The 12546-nt window shown below is 36.1% G+C and overlaps 1 protein-coding gene across 6 annotated transcripts in view; it reads right to left on the reverse strand.

The window, feature by feature from the left end:
• Positions 1–12546, reverse strand: part of SESTD1 (SEC14 and spectrin domain containing 1) — a 210829-nt gene that overhangs the window by 88860 nt on the left and 109423 nt on the right. For all 6 annotated transcript variants that reach the window (XM_082466708.1, XM_082466709.1, XM_082466711.1 and 3 more), the window contains one exon: positions 637–728. In XM_082466708.1, the coding sequence (XP_082322834.1) occupies positions 637–728 (92 nt within the window). The remainder of the gene's footprint in view (positions 1–636; positions 729–12546) is intronic.

The raw sequence follows: 12546 nt of genomic DNA on the forward strand, positions 1-12546 counted from the left end.
TAGGTGGGTCACAGTACCTATTCTAAAGCATGTGAAAATTTACTCAATGGTCCAAAATTCTAGAAAATTGCTACACCCAGCGTCACCACTGCTTTCACACTAGTAACATATCTCGAAGCTTCTCTTTGACTCTTCTTAGTCAATGCAGACTTTGGGTTAATAATGGAAAGTAAATTCAAGCCTTATAACCAAATTCGAGCAGTAAAAAGTGAAAACCATGTAATTTATATTTCATAACTCCCCCTCATAGGAAGATGGAAGACAAAAGCTAGGATGAGATATCACAAAAATGAATTACTCTATATTTCAGAAACAATACTTTAGATACTGGTTAGTCAATTATTCTCAGCCTGTATTAATTATTTCATTTTTATATGAGAAGTGAGATGTCATGACATCTACCTTGTAGAGGTCACTTAATCAAATTACAGAACAGAATAAAAATTGGCTGCCAAGCACCAACAGTGACAGAGTTGGCTTGCATTGCCATCCATTCTGAGTAAAAGGTATCTCAGAAATACGTTTAAAACAAAACCTTCAGAGAAAAATGAAATGCCTTTCTGCCAAACTTATCAAAGAAAAAAGATTAAACAAATTTATACATCAAACACTTCCAATTTTAAGAAGAAAACATACCTGAAAGGAAGGCTAGTTTTTTCTTCAGAATGGGTAATATTACTGAGGCCTCCATTTTACTCCAGTAAACTTCCTCCAGTAAATTTTCCTTTCTGAAAACACAGATAGTTAAATGTCAACTACAAGATAATAATTACTCTATGAAATATATACAGGCATACCTCGTTTTATTATACTTCACTATATTGTGTTGTTTACAAATTGAAGGCTTGTGGCAACCCTGCATTAAGCAAGTCTACTGCTCATTTTTCCACCAGCATTTGCTCATTTCGTGTTTCTGCGTCACATTTTGGTAATTCTTGCAATATTTCAAACTTTCTATTATTATATTTGTTATGGTGGTCTGTGATCAGTGATCCTTGATGTTACCACTGCAAAAAGGTTACAACCCACTGAAGGCTCAGATGATGGTTAGCATTTTTTAGCAATAAAATATTTTTAATTAAGGTATGTACGCTGTTTTTTTAGACATAATGTTATTGCACACTTAACAGACTACAGTATTACATAAACATAACTTTTATTTGTACTGGGAAACCAAAAAATTCATGTGACTTGCTTTATTGCAGTATTTACTGGGGTCGTCTGCAACCGAACCAGCAGTATCTCTGAGGTATGCCTATACTTACGGCTTACGCAGGGTTTCTCAATCTCAGAATTACGGACATTTTGAGTCAGATTATTTATTCTTTTTTGTAAGGAGTTGTCCTGTGCCTTGTAGAATATTTAGCAGCATCCCTGGCCTCTACCCACTAGAATACTAATACCATTCCCCCTTCCCAGTTGTGACAACCAAATGTCTCCAGACACTGCCAAATATCCTCTGGCAGGCAAAATCACAGCTAGTTGAGAATCACTGGCTTAACTGTTTTTCGGAGCAATGCTCTTGGGCTAGAACAGTGCATGGTACATAGCAGTAACTCAATAAATTATTTGTTGAAAAAAGGAATGAATCAATTAATCAAACTTGCAATATTCTATTACTCTCATTACTTACGCAGCTTAATTCCAAATATCTGATTCTTTCAGATCCACTATTAAATGGCTTTCTCTCACTTCTCATATTTTTGCTTCCCCATAACACATGATAACTCACCTTATCCTCATGTTTACCTCAAGTTACTTCCCAATACACTATTTCAAGTTTTGCCCTCACTGTTAACTGTCTCTATCTCTCCACATTTTATATTTTAAATTTGCCAGGGAAAAATCTGATTAGCCTAGTTGATCTTTTTGTACCAAGCCATAATTCACTGATCTTGGTTTAGTTTTCTAGTGTCCACTCAGGTACCCCCAGGGGTTATGGAAAATACAAAATGGGACTATCCATACAGCAAGGGCTAAGAGCAAGACAGTTTGCTTTAAATGGGAGCTTTGGCATGGCAGGCATCTGTATGCTTGGCCAGCCCAATATACCATCAAAGCAGGATTTTAAGAAAAGCAGGACCTTCAAAACAAAACAGAACAAGAAAATCAAAGGTTCGATTATATTAGCCACCTAAACTTAGCTTCATCTCTGACAGAGTATTCTCCATCACATTTAACCCTCCTTCCCTTGTCCCACCTCATACCCACACACCATCACTATACAGTGTCAGCTCCTTGGAGGACACTGTAAAATTGCATTGCATTTAGTGAAAGTATACTCTTTTATAAACAGCCCCCTCTTTTTTTATTGAGCTATAACTGACATAGAAAATTATATTAGTTTCAGGTGTACAGTATGATTTGATACTTGTATATATTGTGAAATGATCACCACAATAAATCTAGTTAACATCCACTACTATAAATAGTTGCAAAAATTTTTTTCTTGTGATGAGAACTGTTAAGACCTACTCTCTTAGGTCTTTCAAATATGCAATACAGTGTTACTAACTACAGTAATCAGAAAGCATACTCTCTTGAAAATAATTTTCCAGCAGAGCAGAAAATGTGACTTACTTATTCAGCAAATACTTGCTATGAACCTATCCCATTTCAAGCACTGTGCTTTCAGCTGGAGCTAAAAACTCAAGTCACAGCCTTGCCCTGAAGAAAATGTAGTCTTTTGAAAAAAATCCCAGATTACTTGGAAAAAAAAGATGTAGTCTTATTACTTGTCAGATAATGACTACATAAGCAAGACTACTTAAAGAAGTATATTATTTTACAGCTTTTGTATATACAACTAAAAAAATATCACTACTATTTGTATATATCTACAAAAGAAAACATGTTGTCAAAGTAAATATGATATATTCTCTTCAAGTTTTATCCTTGAATATTTGTTTGCAATTTGTTCATTCATTTTTGTTCTACATCAGCCCAGGCTAACATACAATTAGTAGGAAGAATGAGGGAAAAGCTCATGTTTTACATGTTTAACCTAAAATACTAGCACTTCATGTTTCCAGATCAGTATCTTGACCTGATGAGTTTTTTCTCCAGCACTACAAGAACCAGACAGTTCAGACTCACGTCTAAGCTCCCTTCTCTGGTGACCAGCTTGTCAGAGACCAGATGTAAAAGTCTGATAATGATGATTAAGAAAGTTAACATTTACCAAGTGTTTACTACAAGGCATACATTGTTCTAAATAACTTACTTGTATTAACTTAATCACTCCTTACAACATTTCTATGAGATAACTACTATTATTAACCCCATTTTATAGAAAAGTAAACTGGGGCTGAGAGAGGCTAAATGTGGCCCAACATCTCAAAGCTAGTAAGTGGGGAAGTTAGGATTCACAACCAGGCAATCTGGTTCCAGTAAAGATGTTCTCATATCACATGATCAGCTTACCAATAAAACAGCCCTGAAAATATCCAGTGACATCTGGCCAATTGAACAAGATGGAGTTCTAGCTTTTGCATTATCGGTGCAAATGTCAACACAGTGAAAGGGGCATTAATAAGAATTATTATTAAAATAGTTTTGAACTCACAGACGCCCCGAAACCTAGTAACAAGAGAACTGCTGATCTAGGCTGTCAATGGGATGCTCCAGACAACTTCTCAACTGCCTTTGTGTCCTTCCTATTTTCTGAGCCTATTTCTCCATCCTTCTCATAAATTCTGAGTTATATAACATCCTTCTAATGAACCCCTTTCTGCTTAGGTTTTAGCTAGAGCAGCCTTCTCTTTTAGTCAGTGGAGAAACTTAATTGGTACAGGAAGCAAAACTGCAATTCAGAGTTTGGTAGGTCATATCTGCAATCACTCAGCACCGCTGCTTCTTCTTTGTAGGTTTTTTTTTTTCCCCCAATCTGTTGCCATTTATTCTGAATGAAAATGTCCATCAATACACTGAGGGTTAAGCCTTGTCACAATAAAACCTAATTAACCAGTACCCAAGAAAAAAGAACCTCTGAAATTCCTAAAGCATAAGAAATGATAGCTGCAGGTAACCCTTTGAATAATATCTGTGTTATCTAAGCTTTGCAAGTCAGGTTATCAATTTTATGCCAGCAAGTGCCAAATTTTTCACCACTGTGTTCTCCACATACTTAAAGTGCGAAAGGGAGATGGTTTCAGTCTCTGGTCTAGATTTACCTTGGCAAACTATAGTATCCAGAAGCAATCTTACATTTCATCACTGTCTCCTGAGACACAGATGCTCTTTCCAAACTTTCCATGACTTCACAAAACCACCTCAGCATGGCAAAATACTAATTTTTTTAATCCAACAGCCTTTTTTTTTTTTAAAGAACATTTTGAAAGTGATGAAAAAGTAATTTAAAGTAATGAGAAATATAGATTTTTGGCTGTGTGGGCCAATATCAAATGAATTGATGAATAAAATGTGAAGCAGTCAAGAGATGAAAGCTGTAATGTTTACTCCATATCTTCCTCCCTTCTACAGTCCCCTTTACATCAATCTCTTTCATTGTTATCATAAAAGAGATGGGTAATAAAAAGTAATGATTACTGTACTACTAGTTACAATTAAATGTGGTTTTGCAAAAGTCATTTGTTTTACATTTTTCAAGTCATTAGCACAGCCATAAGAAAAAAAAAATCTGCCTATTTCTAGTTATCTTATATAGTTCATAGAATAAAGAAATGTACAAAACACACAAAATAAAGAGAAAATCCTGCAAAATACAACACAACCATCCACTACCATCACCACAATAAATGTTAAATAACATGAGGTATCTGTTCATGCTCTTCTCCAGTGGGTAGATATAGATCATTATTTTTCACAAGAAGCTTACTCAACTTAAATATATCTGAGTGAATTATATTCTCAAACAAGGAATGAAGTCAGTGGCAGACATATACCTGATATGAATCAATGGAAAGTGACAAGGAAAACACGTTTTTAAAAAAATTTGCCAAATGAAGCAGGCCAAAAAAATGGCAGAAAATTCAACAATTCACAACATGCTTAACACAAACATGTCATATTTCATATATGGCTATTTAAAATGACCTATTTTAAGTCACGATTTATTATACCTAAAAGAGGCAGAAAGCTAGAGTTTATAGCAGGTGAGGTGCCTTGGAAACTGGTGAATATAAAGGAAAATGTGCAACCATGACTGCATGTTGCTTTCAACCAAAAGCAAGAAACAGCAAAGTAAATTAACATCGTTTCTAGGTGCAAAATAAACCCTACCTAAAAACAGAATCCTATGTTAGGGATGATGAATTCTGAGAAATTCTGAAAAATGTAAGGAGACTAGGTTTCAACTGATATTTGTATCTATCTTCTAGTTTGAACATCTTTCTCAAGATCTTGAAGAGTTAAAAGAGGAAAACTGAGGCAACTAAGTTGTTAGAGACCAAGTCCTATTTATCTTTACATTTATTTACTCATTCATTCACTCATTTAACAAATCTACAACAAGCACCTACTAGATCGAGTCAAGGCGAGGCGCTGGATATATCTGGCATTCAAAAAATATCTGATTAATGAATGGATAAATGAACGAACAAATGAACAAACATATGAGACCAACAGTAAAGTGAAACACATACCCTAGGAAACGTAACATTATCACAACTACCTGACAGTCAACACCTTGTGGTGTGATCATAGACCACACATGCATACTTCTCCTTCAAAGCGGCTCCTCCCAGCTCCTTCTACTGGGACACTCTCCCACGGATCCAGCCGCTACATAAATCACTGGATGCCGGAGGAAGGCAGGTCTATGATGATGGTAAGGGGGACCTCAATGGGTGCTACCAATGGGCAGCCGTTAGAGGGCAGCAGAGGATGTGTTTAAGGAGCAGGAAAAGAGAATTGCAGGCCTTTTAATCAAGACTGGGCAAATTACACTTCATAAGAGACTGTAATTGATGATATGAGTGGGTACACTGGAACTCCTCTCTCAATAAGTATAAATCAACCAGTTTATTTGGAAAATTTAGTTAGATTCTTCGAAGAGGCATTTTTAACAACCAGTGAAAACCCATTAAGATAGCATCCTAAGGCTAACTAAATCATCTCTAATGAGTCTACATCATGTAGACACATAATGGCAATGAACAAAATCAGAATGCAGGCCCCTCAGCCCTGCGTTTTCAGAAGAAATACTATAGCTGTCCTTAAATTCAGATTAGAAATACCTTCAACTATTGTGACAGAGCAAGAGCAATCCTAGAGGAAAACAAACAAGCACACATAGGTACTCACTACTACCTAACTGGGCTCGTCACACTATGTATCCATATATAAAATTATGCAGAAATAAACATTACTCAACTTTAGGAAAATACATCAGTAAAGCAGATCAACAGTTGAAAATATGTCATTTTTTTATTATTGTAGGTGCCAGTGTATGATTACTAATCTGGTTTTACAATAACACTGACAGTTCTAAATGAAAGAAAAACAATCCTTTTGGACAGACTTTAAATGAAAATGATAAAATAATTATTAACTTTCATCAAAATACAGATCTATCCAAAACAGTAATTCTTCTAAATAAAATTGAAAGCTGAAATATCAAGTATTTTACAGATGGATCAGGACCTAGTTTATTCAGTGAGGGAGGGAGGAAGGAAACGGAAAGAGAAAGTTCTGAGGTTTCTATGAAAATATAATCTACCTTGAAAGACAAGAAAATTCTATATTAAAGGTCCAATGGGACATGAAAAGTCCTACACTGTATTTAAACGTCAAAAATTCAAAAGCTTATGGTAATGATAGCCTACCACTTAAAAACCCTTTTCAAAAACAATATAAGCAACTACCCCTACATCACCCTCCCTGCCGTGCCCCCTCTCCACAGGAGCCAGACACCAATTTCTACAAAGTCAAAGGGAAGTCAGTTCTTTAAGGATTTCCCCACCTCTCTAGCTAGTCTACCAAACCCTTAGCAGCGGCAAACTTTCATTTTTGAAGGTCCAGCTTCAAGAAGTCCTTTACTCCATGACTTTTTCAAATCTTTGGCTTTTCTTGTCTGTGTTAATTTATAGATAAATCCTCCTTCACCAAAATTGGGGCAGCAAAAGGAAAAAGGAATATTGCTTTAGAGAAGTGAATCAGGCTGATGGAATTCCAGTAAGGTAAAGATATTTCTGGCATCCCCAGCTATAGAGTACCCTATAGCTAGAGCTTCTTCACCTGCTGTCAGAGCTCTCTGAGGTGAGCTCTCTTCCTGCACGCCTTCTGCATCTGAGTATTGCACTGAGCTCCAAGAAGCCTGGACTGCTTCCTTCCCCAGGGCAATGGATGTGTCCACTGAGTTCACCTGCCTGGCTACAGGTCTTCCTCCATCATCAGGGGAAGCACGTGATAACTTTAAAAACTCACGGTCTTATTTCTAGATCCCAACCTCTCTTGACCTGCTGTAGGTGTCTCCTCCCTTCCTCTTTATCTCACAATTTCTCTGGGTCATCACTAAACCTGTTCTCTACTGACCTTTATCCTAGAAAGAAATGTTCCTCCTCTACACTTGGCAAAGACATACATGCCTTTCACTGAGCTAATCTCAGGCTAAATCTAATTCAGACATATAATAGCCTAAGGGATTTGAACAGAAGTTCATATGTATCATCAGGTTCCTAATTCTAAATAACTGGCATACAAATTAATTTTTAGTACCAAATTGTTTATATGTTGGATACCACACATATACAAAAGAGTACTTTTGTTCAAATGAAATAACATATATATAAAACATGAATTAAGACTTTGGTACTATTAAGTTTTTTTGTTTATATAATGAAAATATTTGGTATATACCAAACACCACACTGGAAAAAAAGTTTAAAATATAGTACAAAAGAAAGTTTAAAAAATTTAATCTAACTAAAGAGACAGAAAACTGCTCAAAAAAACGGAAATTATTATGGCATTACCCAAGCAGAAAGAAGCCAGTGGAACATGTGAAAGTTGTCTTCCATCAGATTAAAAGTCCATTTAAAAAAACCATGTACTGGGGGCTTCCCTGGTGGTGCAGTGGTTGAGACTCTGCCTGCCAATGCAGGGGACACGGGTCCGAGCCCTGGTCTAGGAAGATCCCACATGCCGTGGAGCAACTGGGCCCGTGAGCCACAACTACTGAGCCTGCGCGTCTAGAGCCTGTGCTCCGCAACAAGAGAGGCCGCGACAGTGAGAGGCCCGCGCACCGCTATGAAGAGCGGCCCCCACTCGCCGCAACTAGAGAAAGCCCTCGCACGGAAACGAAGACCCAGCACAGCCATAAATAAATAAAAAAAATTAAAAAACCATGTATATTATAATGTACTTTTGAGGTAAAACTACAAAAACAATACTGAACATACTGCAAATCCTTTAACTTGTTCAGTAACTAAAATGTCACATCACAATCACATGGAACAAGGTAATATAAGACATACGGAAAACTGTGAACCAGTACCTGTTATCCCTCAGAAGGACTGTTAGCAATACTAGATATCTTTCCCAAGCAAAGTCCTCCCCCACTGAAGACCTTTCTGCCATGGGATTCTGTTTCAAAGAGTTGTTCTCCCTGAAAGGCAGTCTGGTGCAGTGGTAAATATCATGGTCTTAGAGCCGGGGTGTGACTCTGAGGCAGCCACTTACTAGCTAGGTGGTTTGGGCAATTCCTTTACTTTCTTTTATGGGCATAATCACCGAACCCACAGGACCCAGGATTAGGTGAGCTAATGTATGTATAGTGTTTAGTATACTCCAGAATGTTAAACACTCAATAAATGGTACCTATTATTAGCAGCTAAATTCTCCTTGCTCCACCAATTACTAGCTTACTACCACTGATTCTCCACGAAGGCCACAGCCAAAGCATTCCCACTAAGGCCTTCTTGGTCCAACATACTAAAATGGGCACAAACATATTACACATAGCTTAATACATCTTGGCATTTTTTTATGTTCCAAGAATATTATTTCATCCTCAGAACAACATATAATTATATTCATATCCCCTTTTTTTTCTGATGAGAAGACTGGGGCACAGGGAAATTAAATAATTTGCCCAAGGTCATACAGAAATTAATAGATTTATAACCAGGGATTTAGAACCATGGAGAGCATCTACTTCAATTTTTTCATTTTATTAATAAGGAAACTGTCTTAGTACATTTGGGCTGTTATAATAAAAATATCATAGATTGAATGGCTTATAAACAACAGAAGTTTATTTCTCACATTTCCGTTCAGGCTGCTACAATGAAAATACCATAAAGTGGGTAAATAAAATAAATAAATAAATAAATAAAAGAAATTTATTTCCCACAGTTCTGGAGGCTGGGAAGTCCAAGATCAAGGCACAGGCAGATTCAGTGTCTGGTAACGGTCCACTTCCTGGTCCTCAGAGAGCCATCTTCTACATCTGTCCTTACATGGTAGCAGGACAAGGGAGCTCTCCGGGGCCTCAATACTAATCACCTCCTAAGGCCCCATCCAAATACCTTCAACTGGGGATTAGTTTTCAACATATGAATTCTGGGGGGATACAAATATTCAATCTAGAGCAGAAACTGAGATCTACAGACATAGATTTACCCTTCTAAGGCCACATAGCACGTGAGTGCTAACATGAAACTCAGACTCCTAAAACCCTGCACAGAGCTTCTCTCCACTATATTGTCGCATAATAAAATCAAAATTAAAAACACATGAATAAAAGAGAACCATTATTTCTACATATGTTAATAATTTTTTAAAACAAATATGTCCCTGTGAAAACTTACACACAAATGTCCATAGCAGTATTAGTCAAAACACTAAAGACATGGAAACAATCAAATGTCCATCAATTCTGAATGGATAAACAAAACATGGTACATCCATATAATAGAATATTACTCAGCAATAAAAAGGAATGAAATATAGATACATGGTACGACATGGATGAACCTTGAAACATTATGCTAAGTGAAAGAAGCCAGACACAAAAAGTCACAAATTGTATGACTCCATTTATATGAAATATCCAAAAGAGGCAAATCTATAAAGACAAAGTAAATTAGTGGTTGCCTAGAGGTGGGGTAAGTATAAAGAATGACTGGTGATGGGCAGAAGGATTCTTTTTTGAGGTGATGGAAATGCTGTGAAATCAAATTGTGGTGATGATTCTGTAAATCTATTTAAAAAACCACTGAATTGTACACTTAGATTGGGTAAATTTTATGGCTATAAATTTTACCTCAATAAAGCTATCAAAAAATAATTAAAAAAAAAACAGAATTGCTCATTTTGTAAATCAGGAAAATCTGCATGAAAGTGATGAGCACTTTAAGTATTAACAAATAAAAACTAAAGATGTGTAAGCAATATGTTCCAGAAAGTCTGTACAATGAATTGCATATGCTGAGCATTTTATCCCGACTTCCACTATAATTAGAACACACTACTATGAAAGAACTTTAGCTGCAAAGACAAATTTCCTTCAACATTGTACATTCTGGATGGAGTAAAATAAGAAAAAAGATTAAATGGACTAAATAGAGGGAAGAAAGGAGAGTGTAAGCGATAATATTGATACCACTTTTATGTTCACAGTTGCCCAAACTATCACTCTAGGTAAACTGGCATTTAGATTTGCTTTTTATTTTTAACCTATATGGAGATTTATAAATAATGGTCTTATCTCAGGGTATCTCAAAGTTTTCATACCAACACACATAAAAATATCCAAGATTTGAGTAAAAGTTAAATATTTATTGCTTTCAACAGTATCACATGTCTTAAAACAAACTGTTTACTTTTGAGAAAAGTGTAAAATATACCTTTGAATTAAAATAATACTAAGACTTTTCGGCATTCCCTAAAACTCAAAGGCTTAGAGGATCACTGAATGCAAATCACTTTGAAACATCACCTACACTAAAAGGTGGAATGTGAAATTAGTTATCTGTATATTTCCTTATACCTCCAAATAAAACAACAACAACGACTAATATTATTGAGAATGTTGTACATATAAAGCAGTATCCTAAGCACTTCATGTTCATTGCTTCATTTACAACTCACAACTATCTTATGAGGCTAGAATTACTGTTATTACCATTTAACAGCTAAGGAAACTGAGGCTAAGTGAGATGAAGAGAGGTTAACGTGCCCAAGGTCATGCAGTTAAAAAGCAGCAAAACTGGCATTTTAAACCTAAGGCTGAGTCCAAGGCTTAAGTGACATTACTTCTCATGCTCTTGTTTAACACAGTGACCTGTATTATGATATGAATAATAAAGGTCTTTAACATCTCTCAAATAGAATTGTTCATTTTTTCAGATGTAATGACAGTAAGGTTATATTTATTAAAAAGGGTACCTTATCTTTTAGTGACAGATACTTTCATATTTACAAACAAAATATGTCTGGGATGTGCATCAATAATGGGGAGGGGAACATACATGGAATAGGCTTGGTCACATTGACAATTGTTGAAAGTAGACAGATGACGGGTGAACAGTGGTTCATTTTACTACTCTCTCTGCTCTTGTATGTTTGAAAATGTCCATGATTAAATTAAGAAAACTAAGTCTTTAAACATACCAATACTGTAAAAGAGGAAGCTACAATCCTTTACTTTTTTTACATTTAGCAATATTTTATTTCAAAATCAAGAAAAAACAGCAGACTACATACAATTTTTTAAAATATTCACATATTCACCAACATATCCTAAAGCTCTTTATGTAGAAAGATCTGAGTATTTGGTCCCCATGTAAAATTGCTGAGGAGGAGGAGACCAATTCTGACATACAAAATAACCAGAAGATAAAAAGAAGCAGATAGGCAGGCGGAACCCCTGCTTTCACTGCTGCGTTGGCACTGGAGACTTTTGTTTCCTGTCCCTTTAGGTTTTTCTCACTTTGTGACTGGAGTCATTTTCTCAGCAGTCTCCCTCTCACTTTCATACTCTTTTATATATCACTATATCATACTCTTTTATAAGAAATTAAATTACTAAGAAAAGCAAAAGTTTATGTCCACAACAGGCATTCACTGTGATGTAGTGGCTGGTCAGAAGACAGGAAGATCTCTTAGGTGGAAGACTCAATTAAGTACCATACTGTTTGACTCAGAAAAGAAAGAGAGTCCAAAGGTTTTGCATGTAACACATATTAACACTTAAGAGCATGTTCCAATTTAATAACAATTTGTTTTACCTATACAGTCAACAGAGCCAAAAAAGTTATTTCTGAAATCTTAAGTAGGTGTCAGCTCAGTCATTTGAATGCATCCACTTGTTTGCCCAGGACAAAGCCTGGCACATGACCAATGCACAATAAATATTCATTGAACAAAATCCCTTCTCACAATCCTGCCAGCTTTCTCGTTTAAGTGCCACTGGGCAGAATAATGAGGAAGAAGGAGAAGAAGCAAGGGGAAAACAATCAGATAATTTTAAATTTGACAAAGCACTATGAAAAGAGCATGCATTTACTCTGAAGAGAATATTAAATTTCATAGTTCAGGGACCTTTACTGAAACATCTTGGGACCTGGCCCATCGGGATCATGA

Source organism: Balaenoptera physalus, assembly GCF_965194825.1.
Source record: "Balaenoptera physalus genome assembly, chromosome: 6".
Taxonomy (NCBI): domain Eukaryota; kingdom Metazoa; phylum Chordata; class Mammalia; order Artiodactyla; family Balaenopteridae; genus Balaenoptera; species Balaenoptera physalus.